The 16,522-nt window shown below is 45.2% G+C and overlaps 1 protein-coding gene across 1 annotated transcript in view; it reads right to left on the bottom strand.

The window, feature by feature from the left end:
- DHRSX (dehydrogenase/reductase (SDR family) X-linked) overlaps positions 1-16,522 on the bottom strand; it is a 216,368-nt gene that overhangs the window by 192,861 nt on the left and 6,985 nt on the right. The window contains exon 3 of the mRNA XM_011948257.1: positions 3,313-3,381. Within this exon, the coding sequence (XP_011803647.1) occupies positions 3,313-3,381 (69 nt within the window). The remainder of the gene's footprint in view (positions 1-3,312; positions 3,382-16,522) is intronic.

Below are 16,522 nucleotides of genomic sequence, written 5' to 3'. Positions count from 1 at the left end.
AGGCGGAGGTTGCAGTGAGCCGAGATAACACCACTGTACTCCAGCCTGGGCGACAGAGTGACAGCCTCTGTCAAAAAACAAACAAAGAAACAAGGAATCAAATGACACCCAGCCCCTGCTTGGAGAAATTCTCAAAACACCATCTCAAATTCAAACAGCCAAGGAAGGGATATGCATTTTTTTAAAAAACATAAGGTACCACACATAAACATGACTGAGAAAAGCACTTAGCATTTGGATGGCCAACAGGTATACGAAAAGGTGCTTTTAGGAAAACGTACTCAGCTGGGCCTGGTGGCTCACGCCTGTCATCCCAGCACTTTGGGAGGCTGAGGCACGCGGATCACCTGAGGTCAGGAGTTCGAGACCAGCCTGGCCCACATGGTGAAACCCCATCTCTATTAAAAATACAAAAATTAGCCGGGTGTGGTGGCGCACGCCTGTAATCTCAGCTACTCAGGAGGCTGAGGCAGAAGATTCGCTTGAATCCGGGAGCCAGAGTTTGCCGTGAGCTGAGATCACGCCACTGCACTCCAGCCTAGGTGACAGGGTGAGACTCCGTCTCAAAAACAAACAAACAAAAAAATAAACAAAGAAAAGGTACTCAACATCACTAACCATCAGGGAAATGCAAACCAAAACCACCATGAGCTATCATCGCACACCAGCTAAAATTGTATTGTCAGAAGGGTGTTTTTGTTTCTGTTTTTTTATGTTGTTTTTTTTTTTTCTCTTTGAGACAGAGTCTCGCTCTGTTGCCCAGGCTGGACTGCAATGGTGTGATCTCAGCTCGCCGCAACCTCCGCCTCCTGGGTGCAAGCGATTCTCCTGCCTCAGTCTCCTGAGTAGCTGGGGTTACAGGCCCCCGCCACCACGCCTGGCTTATTTTTGTATTTTTAGTTGAGATAGGGTTTCACCATGTTGGCCAGGCTGGTCTCCAACTCCTGACCTCAGGTGATCCACCCGCCTTGGCCTCCCAAAGTGCTGGGACGACAGGTGCGAGCCACCGCGCCCGCCAGAATGATGATTTCTATCATTGATTACAAGTGTTGGGGAGGGTGTAGAGAAAAGGGGGCCCTCTTACGCCATTGGTGGGAACGTGAATTAGTACAGCCACTATGAAAAACAGTACAGAAGTTCCTCAAATCATTAAAGATAAAAGCACCACATCATTCAGCAATCCCACTACTAGGCATAGACTGAAAGCAAATGAAATCGGTGTATCAAAGAAACGCCTGCATTCACACGTGCATTGCAGCACTATTCACAGGAGCCAAGATATGGAAACAACACACGAAAGGATAAAGAAAACATATATATATATATATATATATATGCCTGATGGAATACTATGCAGCCATGAAAAAGGAGGCAATCCTGTCTCCTGCAGCAACATGGATGGAACTGGAAGCCATTACCCTAAGGGAAATCACTCAGAAACCGAAAGTCAAATCCCATTGTTCTCATGTCGAGTCCAACTTCCTGGGTGCGACGCACAGACTTTGGCTGAACGACGGATGAACAAAGGCACTCAGACACAGGTGTCCAGTGAAAGAGTGGGCTAGGGGATGGGGCCGCTCACAGACACGGAGGAGGGTGTTGTAAAGAGTCAGCAGCTGCTGGGTGCGGTGTCTCACACCTGTCATCCCAGCACTTTGGGAGGCCAAGGCAGGCGGATCACGAGGTCAGGAGATCGAGACCATCCTGGCTAACATGATGCAACCTCGTCTCTACTAAACATACAAAAAATTAGCCAGGTGTAGTGGCGGGTGCCTGTAGTTCCAGCTACTCAGGAGGCTGAGGCAGAAGAATGGCATGAACCCGGGAGGTGGAGCTTGCAGTGAGCCGACATGGCGCCACTGCAGTCCAGCCTGGGCAACAGAGCGAGACTCCGTCTCAAAAAAAAAGAATCAGCAGCCATGGCTTTGACAAGCTGGCACTGCAGGCCTTTATTTAGTATAGATTTAATGACAGAGGCCTTGAGTCAACACATTCGTGGGCAATTCATATGATTGTCCCCCTAACCCGGAGAGAGGGACAGAGTAGTTCCGTGCATGGATGATTAAAGGCCAGGTTCTGATGCGTAAGTAAACTAACTTACCTAGATCAGTTTCTTTACATTCCCCTTGTTATCTAACCTAAGCTTTCAGGCACCGGATAAGAGAATCTGGCTGCCTTCAGCCAAATCTTATTCTGAAGTGTTTGTAAAACGTTCCGGCCTTCCCAGAAGGTGCACATCTTTCTACAATTTTTCCCACCACCCTGACCGACCTCCTACATTCTTCCTTATAAGTGTGAGCTAAATCATGTGTGTCTACATGGACAGACAGTGGAATAACACACATTGAAGAGTCAGAAGGGTGGGAGGTGGAAGAGGGGCAAGGGATGAAGAATTACCTCTCAGGTACAATGTACGTGATTCAGGGGTTAGCTATGCTAAAAGCCCAGACCTCCCCACTACGCCATTCATCCATATAACAAAGACTGTACTTGCACTGCCTACATGTATACAAATGAAAAGTAAAATAATTAAATAAGAGGACAGAGCATGGAGAATCTGGAAAGATATTAGAAAGTTGTGTGCACACCTTGGTCAGTGTGAACAGGCAGAAAGAGCACACCAGAATTTGGTCTAGCACCTGGTCGAAAATCTTAAGGGCAAGCACATTCCTGTTTGAGTTATCTCTTTTTCTTTCTTTCTTTTTTTGAGACGGAGTCTTGCTCTGTCTCCCAGGCAGTCCTGGGTTCAAGCGATTCTCCTGCCTCAGCCTCCCGAGTAGTTGGGATCACAAGCACATGCCACCAGGCCTGGCTAATTTTTGTATTTTTAGTAGAGATGGGGTTTCACCATGTTGGCCAGGCTGGTCTCGAACTCCTGACCTCAGGTGATCCACCTGCCTCGGCCTCCCAAAGTGCTGGGATGACAGGCGTGAGCCACCACGCCTGGCCTAATTTATCTTAAGTCAAGAACTCCCGACCAGCAGAGGCACCTCCTGGCATGTGCCCTGGAGGTCAAGAAGAAAGGACAATGGCTCCTGATCCCCGGGGAACCCACGTTTGACTAAGAGTGCAAGCTACCAGCACATCCGCACACCTTTCCCAGCAGGTGTCGGAGCTGAGCGACGCTATCTTCGCCTTGCCTTCACCATTTCCTGCTCTACGATGGGGCCAGAAATCCCCAAAAGAAGACTGCAAAAAGCAGAGACATCTCTCCCAAATGCCACTCGGCACGTGACTGAAGCTCAGCCATGAACCACGCAAACGACCTGTCCCAAGGGGAGAAAAAAAAGCCGTTGGAGTATCTCTCGGTACCTTTGTCGTTCAAGGTTTCTTCTTTTATTTTGCTTACAACTTGTTTGGCTTTGCTGTCATTATTTCCAGCTAAAAGGATAAAAAGAAAAAAGATACAGTGACTTGGATGATCATCCAGAAACTATTAACTGCAAAAAAAACAAAAGATGTTTTTAAGAGAAGTATAACTCAAATTTGAAATGTGCCTTTGATGGACTGCCCTTTTCGCTAGCATTTAACTTGATAGTCATTTTGGCAGAATAAAGCTATGCATTTAAGAGCCATTTTCTTTAGCCTGCATCGGCAGAAAAGTACGAATGCATTTGACATTCTGCTTTTCAATAATGACAGGGACTCGGGGCACCTACTGGCGTAATTTGCACGTGAGAGCTGAGAATAGCATAAGCATAAAAATGTGCATTAAAATGCCAGGATGGAGACGGAATTTTCGACAGAGCTTTTACGCTAGGAACATCCCACTGTGCACTCACAGACTGCGCAATGCACGTGATCACAGACCGCGGTTCCTACGGCGTGCTCACGATTTCTTTCTTTTTCTCTTTGTTAATTCTACTTGAAGTTCTGGGATACACGTGCGGAAAGTGCAGGTTGGTTACACAGGCACACACGTGGCATGGTGGTTTGCTGCACCCATCAACCAGTCATCTATATTAGGTATTTCTCCTAATGCTATCCCTGCCCTACCCCTCCCTCCAAACCCCCGACAGGCCCTGGTGTGTGATGTCCCCCTCCCTGTGTCCATGTGTTCTCATTGTTCAACTCCCACTGATGAGGGAGAAGATGCGGTGTTTGGTTTTCTGTTCCCGTGTTAGTTGGCTGCGTGCTCAGGATTTCTTATTTCTCTCTCTGCAGCTCTGTAAAACTCTTCAAGTAAGGTTTCAGGAACATGCCTTTAGAAGGATGGAAAGCGGTGTTTTGCCTACAAGGCATGTTACAGCTAAAATAAAGACTAGGAAATCTGGGGTGAAAGAACATTAATTACGTGTTTTATTATTATTATTATTATTATTTTGGAGACAGAGTCTTGCTCTGTTGCCCAGGCTGGAGTGCAGTGGTGCAATCTCAGCTCACCACAACCTCCACCTCCCCGATTCAAGCGATTCTGCTGCCTCAGCCTCCCGAGTAGATGAGATTACAGGCACCTGCTACCACACCCAGCTAATTTTTGTATTTTTAGTAGAGACGGGGTTTCACCATGCTGGCCAGGCTGGTCTTGAACTCCTGACCTCAGGTGATCCACCCGCCTCGGCCTCCACAGTGCTGGGATGACAGGCGTGAGCCACCACACCTGGCCTGGTTTCTTTATTGTCTTAGGAAGTGAATGCGTGTTAAACAGGAGACTATAGTTTGATCTTTTCAGAATCATTTTTTCATATGTCTTTGACCAGGGAGGTTGGATTTTAAGGTGTTTCTGAAGGGGCAGCTCTTGAGGAGAATGGAGCTTGGCAAATTCTTCCACCTTCAGCCTCATCCTTCATTAACCTGTTGGCAACATGTGGTGTTAACTGCCTTCCAAGGTGAGCAAAGCCCAAAACTCCCTTTCAGAGAGGGTCATGGAAAAAGCGTTGAGAGAAGGGAGATGAGAGCTAGCAGGTGAAGTGCACAGGCTTGAACAAGAACCTCCTGGGTGCCAGGAGAGCTGGAAGGGAGGATCAGGACACCAGCTTCAAACACCGGATCTGCAAGGAGCAGGTACCAAGGGGGTGGGGCCAGTCTGTCTCCATCCTACCTGCACCCAGCCCGAGCCAGTGAGGTATTCTGAAGTACAGCACCATCCCCGGCTCTGCGTGAAAACACCTGACCAAACAATCCCCGTCTCTGGCATTCCTGCATGCTGAGTAAACATAGTGTATGGAATTTACACACTCCAACACCAGTAAGACACCATGCGGTTTGATATCCTACCATTGTATTCGGTATTCTTTCTTCTGGATGAAGGCCACAGGCTCCCAAATTAACGATCAGAATGCACTTTTCAAAAAACAATGGAAAGTGTTTTCAACAAGGAGTTAAAAAATATCTAAGAGAGGAGAGGCAGTGAAACGAATGAAGTTGGAAATGTGTTTGGCTCCAGCGGGAGACGGCTAAGATAAATAGCGCGAGGCCCATCCTTCGGGGCAGAGTAAAATGAATATCTAAATTGTCACTTCCTTGAAGGAATTTGAAGTTTCAAACATCAGAAGACTGAAGCTGCCAAGGTAATTTGCACCTCTGACTTCCTTAAAGAAATAGAACATGATATACTGTCGTCATATATTTGCTTTCAGAGTCTTTTGGCGCTGAGGAGGTGGCAGGCATTTCAGGGAGGTGGGTTTTGAGGGGAGGGAGAGGAAGAAACAGCCTGAAAGCTACATTCCATCTATAAATGTCCTATGTATCAAACACAAAACAAAACAAGAAAGGATAAAAAAATTCAAAGTCAAGGTAACCTTTACACTGGGGCCTTGTACATTCATGAGCTGATTTATGAAGTCTCATGAACTTTTAAAATCTAAGGAGTCATCCACTGCTGGGCTGCTCTGCTGTATCAGTCATCGCAAGATCAAAGGATGCGGCCAGGCACGGTGGCTCACACCTGTAATCCCAGCACTTTGGGATTTGGGAAGCCGAGGCGAGCAGATCACGAGGTCAGGAGATGAAGACCAGCCTGGCCAACATAGTGAAACCCTGTCTCTACTAAAAATATAAAAATTAGCTGGGCATGGTGGTGCGTGCCTGTAATCCCAGCTACTAGGGAGGCTGAGGCAGGAGAATCGCTTGAACCAGGACCCGGGAAGCAGAGGTGGCCGTGAACTGAGATCAGGCCACTGCACTCCAGTCTGGGTGACAGAGCCCAACTCTGTCTCAAAAAAAAAAAAAAAAAAAAAGCCGGACATGGTAGCAGGCGCCTGTAGTCCCAGGTACTCTGGAGGCTGAGGCAGAAGAATCGCTTGAACCCAGGAGGCGGAGGTTGCAGTGAGACGAGATCGCGCCACTGCACTCCAGCCTGGGCAACACAGCAAGACTCCATCTCAAAAAGAAAAAAAAGGAAAATCAAAGGGAAACGTGCTGGAAGGTGGGACGAAGTAAGAAAGAAGCCTCCACCTTCCCATGAAAGACCAAAGTGGCCAGAAAAAAGCTGGGAGCATCAAAAAAAGCCAGGTGAAGCGATGATTTGGGAAGACCCCCTTCATGGGGGAGGGCATTTTCCCTGGTGGCACAGGCAACACTGGCACAGGACAGAGGCAGCACATCGGAGGAAGGGAGAAGGTGGGGTGGCATGTGCGATGTCTTCTTTGGCCAACGTCACCTTCAGCAATTGTCTCCTGAGATCTGGAGGGAGCTTCTCTAAGGAACTGGATGTGGGACATTTGCTGGGGTAGTTCCTGCATTTACTGAGCAACTACTGCATATGCAGAGAAACACCACACAAGTCCCCAACACAGTGCATCTGCCACCTGCTTCATCCCTCGTATTTAGCGGGGTGGGGAGGGAAGGCATTACGTGTTCTGCGTACAATGGAAATTGGTACCGTCATTATGGAAAACGGTGGAGATGGGGTTTCACTATGTTGGCCAGGCTGGTCTTGAACTCCTGACCTCAGGTGACCCATTCGCCTCGGCCTCCCAAAGTGCTGGGATGACAGGCATGAGCCACCTCACCCGGCGTGGTTTCTTTCATGTCTTAGGAAGTGAATGTGCGTTGGACAGGAGACTACAGTTGGATGTCGTCATCATTTTTTTCAAATATCTTCGACCAGAGAGGTTGGATTTTAAGGTGTGTCTAAAGGGGTGGCCTCGTTTTTTTTTTTTTTTTGAGAGTTCCTCAAAAAATGATCAATACGCCTACCATAGGATCTAGCAATCTCACTCCTCCGTATAGATCCAAAGGAAATGAAATCAGCAGTTTGTAGAGACATCTACACTCCCGTATTCATTGCAGATGGGTGCGGTGGCTCACACCTGTAATTCCAGCACTTTGGGAGGCCAAGGCAGGTGGATAACCTGAGGTTGGGCGTTTGAGATCAGCCTGACCAATATGGTGAAACCCCGTGTCTACTAAAAATACAAATTAGCTGGGCTGGGTGGTATGTGCCTGTCATCCCAGCTATTCAGGAGGCTGAGGTAGGAGAATTGCCTGAACCTGGGAGGCGGATGTTGTGGTGAGCCGAGGTCACGAAATGGCACTCCAGCCTGGGCAACAAGAGCGAAACTGCATCTCAAATAAATAAATAATAAATAAACCTACCATATGATCTAGCAATCTCACTCCTCCGTATAGATCCAAAGGAAATGAAATGAGCACCTTATGGCGATATCTACAGTCCCATGTTCACTGCAGCCTGATTCACAAGAGCCAAGCTATGAAACCAACCTAAGTGTCCACCTAAGGATGGGTGGACAAAGAAAATGTGGGATATCTACACCATGGAATACCATTCAGCCTTTGAAAAGAAGGGGAACCTGTCCTGGGATACAATATGGATCACCCAGGAGTACATCACATTAAGTAAAATAAGCCACAGAAAGCCAAATCCCACATGATCTCACCCGTATGTAGAGGCTCCAGAAGTTGAACTCACAAGAAGAAGTATTATGGTGATTATTGGCTGGGCACAGTGGCTCACGGCTGTAATCCCAAATCTTGGGAGGCCGAGGCGGGTGGATCACGAGGTCAAGAGATCGAGACCATCCTGGCCAACGTGGTAAAACCCCGTCTCTACTAAAAGTACAAAAATTAGCCAAGTGTGGTGGTGTGCACCTATAGTCCCAGCTACTCAGTAGGCTAAGACAGGAGAATTGCTTGAACCTGAGAGGCAGAGGTTGCAGTGAGCCGAGATCACGCAACTGCATTCCAGCCTGGCGACAGAGTGAGACTCCATCTCAAAAAAAAGAAAGAAAGAAAAGAAAAAGTATTATGGTGATTACCAGGTGCTGGGGGGTGGGTTGGTGACATTTTGGTCAAATGACACCAGAGATCAGTTTGACGGAAGGTATAAGTTCAAGAGATCTATTGTACTTAAGGTGACTAAATTAGTGACTTGTAGTCTTGAACTTGACTATAATTAGTCACAGTGACTATAATTCATGTTTGAAAATTGCAAAGAGAGTAGATTTTACGTGTTTCCAAAAACACACAAAAAGAAACACGTAAGGTAATGGATATGCGAATTAGCTTGAATTGGCCATTCCAGATGGAAACATATATCGAAACCACACTTTGGACACCATAAAAATATGTCACTTGTTTTTGTCAATTAAAATAAGTAAATAGATAATGAAATACAATTTCAAATATTTTACATGTGTCATATGTACTATTCATGGACAACACAAAGTATATGTGGCACAAAGTCACTTTTAAAAGACAGTTGTAATTTAGATAACCTAACCCAGCTAGACTTTCTGTGACCTACAAAACTAGATTTCATGATGACCAACACGACCATACCTCATGATACTCTAACCCAACTAAATCTCATTAGGACCGGCCAAAATACACCTCATCATACGCTAACCCAAATAGATCTGATTATACCCTAACCCAACTAGACCTCATCATGACCTAACCCAACTAAATCTCATTATAACCTAGCCCAACTAGACCTCATCATGACCTAACCCAACTAAATCTCATTATAACCTAGCCCAAATAGACCTCAACATGACCTAATACAAATAGATATCTTTATGACTAACCCAAATAGACCTCATCAAAATTTAACTGAATCTCATCACGACCAACCACACTAGACCTCATAACTTAACCAAACTAGACCTCATCATGACCTAATACAACGAGATCACATCATGACCAACCCAACTGGACCTCATCATGACCTGACACAGCTAAATCTCATTATCAACCAGCCCAACAAGATCTAATCATGACTGACTGTGACTAGATTTCATCATGACCAACCCAACTACCTCATCATGACCTAACTAACTCTCCTAATGACCAACCCAACTATACCTCATCATAACTGAACCCAGCTTAACTACATCATAACCTAACCCCACAAGACTTCATTATGACCTAATACAACTACATCTCATCAAGGCCAACAAAACTAGTCCTCATCATGACCTAACAAAATCTCATCATGACCAACCCAAACAGATCTCATCACAACCTAATCCAAGTAAATCTCCTCATACCCTAACCCCAGTAAAACTCATCATGACCTAACCAAACTAGACCTCATCATAACCTAACCAAACTAGACCTCATCATGACCTAATACAACTAGATCCCATCATGAGCAACACAACTAGACCCCATCATAAACAAGCTACATCTCATTATGACAATGAACTAGATTTCATCATAATCTAACCCGCCTAGATCTCATCATGACCTAATACAAGTAGATCTCATCATGAACAACAGATCGCATCATAGCCTAGCCCAACTAGACTTCATTATGATCTAATACGACTAATTCTCATGATGAGCAATCCCACTAGACCTCATCATGACCGAACCAAACTGGACTTCATCATAACCTAACCCAACTAGACCTCATCATGACATGAGACAACTAGATCTTATCATGACCTACCCAACTAGAACTCATCATGACCTAACTAGAGCACATCATGACCAACCAAACAGATCCCATTATGACTTAATCCAACTAGATCTCATCATAACCTAATACAACTAGATTTCATCATGACCAATGCACTAGACTGCACCATATCCTACCACAACTGGATCTCATCATGACCTAATACAACTAGATTTCATTATGACCAACCCATCTAGACCTTGTCATGACCTAACTAGATCTCGACAAGACCAACCAACTAGATCTCATCATAACCTAACCCAACTACTACTCATCATGACCTAGTACAACTAGTTCTCATCATGACAAACCCAACTAGACCTCATCATAACCTACCCCAACTACATCACATCATGACCTCATACAACTAGATCTCATCATGACCAACCAACTAGATATCATCGTAACAAAATTCAGTTAGATCTCATCATGACCTAATACAATAGATTTCATAAAGACCAGCCCAACTAGACCTCATCATAACCTAACCCAACTAGATCTCATCATGACCTAATACAATTAGATCTCCTCATGACCAACCCAACTGGACCTCATTATAGCCTAACTAGATCTCATCATGACCAACCAACTGGACCTCATCAGAACCTTACCCAACTAGATCTCATCAGGACCAACCCAACTAGACTTCATCATAACCCAACTAAACTTCATTATAACCCAGCTAGACCTCATCACTATCTACCCTTCCTGAGGACTATACAAGAGATTTCTTATATTGGAAAAAAGCAGTATAATTTCCTCTTACTAAACAAAAGATTTTGAGCCCAAACCAGAGTCACCAGTCTGCGGCTAAACCTGGTCTGCAGTTGGATATTGTACAAAAAAGTTTTACTGGAACACAGACTTTCCTGTTGTTTTAAATATTACCTATGGGTGCTTACTCACTACTAGGGCAGAGCTCATAGTTATGAGAGAAACATATGAACACTATTATTATCGGTCTCTTTACAGAAAAAGTTTACCAACCCCACCTACATCTTAGACGACATTCCATTAAGCATTATGAAAAAAAATGATCCTCCACCAAAACAGTATTTTGAAACAATGAAACTAAGATCTTGTGGACAGATGGGAATTTGAACAACTGATATATGTGTCTCATCATATTAATGTGCTTCAGTTGGACCCAGGTTATAATCTGAATTATTTTACAAGTAGTTGATTATTCTTTAAATATTAATAAATTTTTAATTAAAAATTTGAAGTTAAATATGCTCATCTCATACTTTGTATTTAATATAAAATTCATTGTGTTCAATGATTTTTTTCATTAATTGACTTTGAATCAAACTGTCATACAAAATGAAAAAGTGCCTCTCTCAGAATAAATCCAATTATCCTCAAAGTCACACAGGGGAGATAAGACTGAATAATTGATTGGATTGACTTGAAGGGTCAAAACTGTAACTCACAGTGAAAATTAAACACTGACATCAGGAGCTCTGTGGGAAAGGAGACACAGGTAGGGTGCAGATGTGGTGTTTACTTTCTGTTTATCTCAAGAAAAAAGGCACATTGGTGCTGACATATACTGCTCCTGATGCTCAGTAAACATCATCTAAATGAAGTGGTAACACTTGAGACTCCCATGCACATGCACCAGAAGCTTGCTCGCATGTCTTCATTGCTTTGTTCCTACAAAGTCCTCAGTCAACGAGACCTCACTGTGACCTAACCAAACCACATATCATCATGATCTAACTCAACCTGTCATCACGATCTAATCCAACAAGACTTTACTGTGTTGTATTCAACTACCTCATGATGACATAACCCAACTAGAACTTATCATTACCTAACCCAACTAGACCTCATCATGACCTTCCCAACTAGATCTCATCATGCTCTAACCCAATTAGACCTCATCATGACTTACCCAACTAGACATCAAGGTGACCTAACCCAACTAGAACTCATTGGGTCTTAACCCAACTAGACTTCATCATGACCTAGCCAAACCACACATCATCATGATCTGATCCAGCTAGATCTCATCATGCTATTACTGAAGTAGACTTCATTAAGACCTAATTAAATCACACCTCATAACGATCTAACTCAACCAGTCATCCTAATCTAATCCAACAAGATTTCATCAGTGTGACAACTAGACCTCAATGTGACCTAACCCAACTACATGTCATCAGGACCTAACTAAACTAGACCTCATCATGACCTACCCAATTAGGTCTCAGAGTAACTTAGCCCAAGTAGATTTCATCATGACCTAAATAAGTCACACATCATCATGTCTAATCCAACTAGATCTCATCATGCTCTTATGGAACTAGACTTCATTAAGACCTAATCAAACCATTCCTTATAATGACCTAACTCAACCAGTCATCATGATCTAATCAAACAAGACTTCATTACATCCTACTCAACTACTTCATCATGACATAACCAAAGGAGACATTATCATGATCTAATACAACTAGACTTCATCATGACCTGCCCAACTAGATCTCGTCATGACCAAACCAAACTGTATCTCACCATGATCTAACTCAACCAGACATCATCACAACCTCATACAACTAGACTTCCTCATGACCTGCCCAACTAGACCTCATCATGACCAAACCAAACTGCACCGCATCATGATGTAACTCAATGAGACATCATCACAACCTCATACAACTAGACTTCCTCATGACCTGCCCAACTAGACCTCATCATGACCTAAACCACCACAATGAGGCAAAAAAAGCACAAAGAAATGGGATGTTTTCTTCCCTTCCTAGTTTAATGAAGAATTAAACTAATAATTTGCCTAGCTTAATTAAGAATTAAGAAGACAAAAAGATCATTGCACTGGAGGAGACACAAGGTCAAATATAACCAGTATTGGATGTGAGTCCTCCCATCTTTGTTCAATCTGAGGGTCTCTCTTCATCCTACTCCACCATCATTGAAGCTACTAGGCCCCGCATCCAGCCAACCTTCAGAGAATACCTATTGCTCTCCCTGTTCGAAAAATCAGCATCATTTTGACCCAGTCATCTCAAATATTGGCAGAAGTCTGAGACACGGAAAGTCCTGCAAAGTTGGTCATGTCGTTCATGATACAGCAGATATCCACCTAGCATGGATGGTCAAAACCAAAGGTTGGAATCCATCACCATCTCACAGTCTCCACACTGAATCTCAGAACCCCTCCCGTCCTATGTCTTGTCTCTGATTTACTCAGGTCCCAGGGAGATGTAAACAGATGACGGAGGTGCTCAAGTTCGTAAGAACTTCTAGAAATATACCCTCAGATGGGCACCCTCTCTCAGGGGGTCTCCGCATCTAAACCCAATCCTTTTGCATCTAGAGGGGGTGCAATAAACTGAATGTGTATATCCCTCCAAAGTTCCTATGTTGAAACTCTTAACATCCCTGGAGACTCTGTTGGGAGGCGGAGGCTTGTGGGATGATGAGGTCATCAGAGTGGAGCTCCATGAATGGAATTAGTACCCTTATAAAAGAGAACCCATCCAGTTTCCGCCACGTGAGGACCCAGGAGAAAGTGGCCATCCACAGCCTAGAAGACAGACTACACCAGAATCTGACCATGCTGATCCCCTGGTCTTAGGACTTCCAGCCTTGAGAACTATAGGACAATAAGTTTCTCTGGTTTGCAAGCCACTCAGTCTGCAGTATTTTGTTACAGCAGCACAAATACACCAAGACAGGAGAGTTATGGACATGGATGAACTTGACAATTTCAAGAAATTTTCAGAAACTTTTAACTTCTCCCAGTCTATTAAGAGAATGGGGCCGGGCGCAGTGGCTCACGCCTGTAATCCCAGCACTTTGGGAGGTCGAGATAGGCAAATTATGAGGTCAAGAAATCAAGACCATCCTGACCAATATGGTGAAACCCCCTCTCTACTAAAAATACAAAAATTAGCTTGCCGTGGTGGCACACGCCTGTAGTCCCAGTTACTTAGGAGGCTGAGGTAGGAGAACGGCTTCAACCTGGGAGGTTGCGGTAAGCTGAGATCGCGCCATTGCACTCCAGCCTGGGCAATAAGAGTGAAACTCCATCTCAAAAACATCATAATAAAAATAAAATAATAAAATAAAATAAAGAGAATGGGGCCAGGCGCAGTGGCTCACGCCTGTCATCCCAGCACTTTAGGAGGCTGAGGCGGGCAGATCACGAGGTTGAGAGATTGAGACCATCTTGGCCATCATGGTGAAACACCATCTCTACCAAAAATACAAAAATTAGCTGGGTGTGGTGGCGCACTCCTGTAGTCCCAGCTACTTGGGAGGCTGAGGCAAGAGGATCGCTTGAACCCAGGAGGCGGAGGTTGAAGCGAGCTGAGATTGTGCCACTGAACTCCAGCCTGGGCAACAGAGCGAGACTCCATCTCAAAGGAAAAAAAAAAGAATGGGTGAAAAAATGCTCAAGTGGGAGTTAGACACAACACTGAGTAAAAGCACTGCTTGATGGAAAGAAAGAGACTGAAACAGACCAAAAAGTGCTCACCTGCTCCCAAAGCCCAACACATCATTAATCCAACAAGATTTCATTACCTTCTACTCAATTACCTCATTGTGATATAGCCAAACAAGATGTTATCACTATCTAATACAACTAAGCTTCATCCTGTGAAACAGTACCCGTGTCTGTATACTATTTTACAGACCCTGAAGCCCATGAGAGAAAGATGGTTGTATGAGGAAGGGAACTGCCTGTACAAAATTATTTTAAAAATGTCGGCCGGGCGCGGTGGCTCAAGCCTGTAATCCCAGCACTTTGGGAGGCCGAGACGGGCGGATCACAAGGTCAGGAGATCGAGACCATCCTGGCTAACACGGTGAAACCCCGTCTCTACTAAAAATACAAAAAACTAGCCGGGCGAGATGGCGGGCGCCTGTAGTCCCAGCTACTCGGGAGGCTGAGGCAGGAGAATGGCGTGAACCCAGGAGACGGAGCTTGCAGTGAGCTGAGATCCGGCCACTGCACTCCAGCCTGGGCGACAGAGCGAGACTCCGTCTCAAAAAAAAAAAAATGTCCGGGCACAGTGGCTCACACCTGTAATCCCAGCACTTTGGGAGGCTGAAGCAGGCAGACTGCTTCAGCTCAGGTGTTCGAGACAAGTCCGAGCAACATGGTGAGACTCCGTCTCTACTAAAACTACAAAAAACTAGCCAGGCCTGGTGGTGCACACCTGTGGTCCCAGCTACCTGGGAGGCTGAGGTGGGAGGATCACTTGAGCCCAGGAGGCGGAGGTTGTAGCGCGCTGAGATCGTGCCATTGCACTCCAGCCTGGGTGACAGAGTGAGACCCTGTCTCAAAAATGTGAAAGTTGAGAAGACCCATGACACAGAAAAATTTTAAGTTGTGCACTCATGTTTTGCAAAAGCCAAAAAGGCTCAAACTTAAGTGAAGGACCGAGCAAGGAGCCATGTGCGCTGCCATGAACCACGCATCTCCAGGGAGAACACACAGAAGGCTGAACGTGGGGTTTCCCCCTCTGAGTCAAAGACTCCTGGGGATTCCTGCGTGAAATTCAGGAGGTGAGCGTCAGCAAGGTTAGCATTTTCTTCTTTTGCAAATGAAGATGAGAAAACACAGAGGTGTGGGCAGCAGCCGTGCACTTGCACCAGCAGAAACCGCCACGGAGATTTTTGGAGAGAGCCAACTCAAAGCCAAGTGGATGGCCGTCGAGGCTCAGAACCACAGCAGCTATTGAAATGCACGAGGCTCAGAACCAGAGCAGCTATTTGAACGCATGAGGATATCACAGTTTCTATTGGACAGATTTTCTGCATACGATGATGTGGAGAGCTCAGTTTTTCCTTATACCTTTTACGTGCATGTCAACTTCATTGATTCGTAACATGATGACTTTTAGCCTGTACAATGAGGCATCAACAGACATCCAGAGGTTCAAAGCCCGGAAAGGCTCCGTGCTGAGCCCTGGTCACCAGATCAGACTCACGCTCTTACACTTGAGCCTTTTTGGCTTCTGCAAAAGGTGTTCAAGGCCCAGAAAAATCTCTGTCCTGGACAGAGCTCCTCCAAGATAAGGAAGAACTCAGATAAATTCATGTTGAAATCTCCAGCCCTAAGCATTGTTTAGGATCCATGACCACCTTTCCATAAATGACAACAAGGGAAAGAAGGAGAAAGAATGGCAGAAAGGAAGAAGTCAGTCAATAATGGGCATTGGGTTTGGAAAGTCTTTTTTTTTTGAGACAGAGTCTCACTCTGTCACCCAGGCTGCAGTGCAGTGGCGTGATCTCGGCTCACTGCAACCTCCGGCTCCCTGGCTCAAGAGATGCTCCTGCCTCAACCTCCCAAGTAGCTGGGATTACAGGCATGCGCCATCATGCCCAGCTACTTTTTGTATTTTTAGTAGAGACGGGGTTTCACCATGTTGGCCAGCATGGTCTCGATCTCCTGACCTCGTGATCCGCCCGCCTCGGCCTCCCAAAGTGCTGGGATGACAGGTGTGAGCCATTGTGCTCGGCCTGGAAAGTCTTAAGTGAATATGATCCTGCATCTCTAAAACTAGACCTACAGTATCATGTTTATAAAAGCAGACATCATAACAGTCTTTCATTAAAAGCAAAGGGTGCCCAGGCATAGTGGCTCTCACACTTGTAATCCCAGCACTTTGGGAGACCAAGGTG

The sequence above is a fragment of the Colobus angolensis genome, unplaced genomic scaffold (assembly GCF_000951035.1).
Source record: "Colobus angolensis palliatus isolate OR3802 unplaced genomic scaffold, Cang.pa_1.0 Scaffold277, whole genome shotgun sequence".
In the NCBI taxonomy this organism is placed as follows: Eukaryota; Metazoa; Chordata; class Mammalia; order Primates; family Cercopithecidae; genus Colobus; species Colobus angolensis.
The sequence above is the reverse complement of the archived record's forward strand: the minus strand, read 5'-3'. Positions and strand labels throughout refer to the sequence as shown.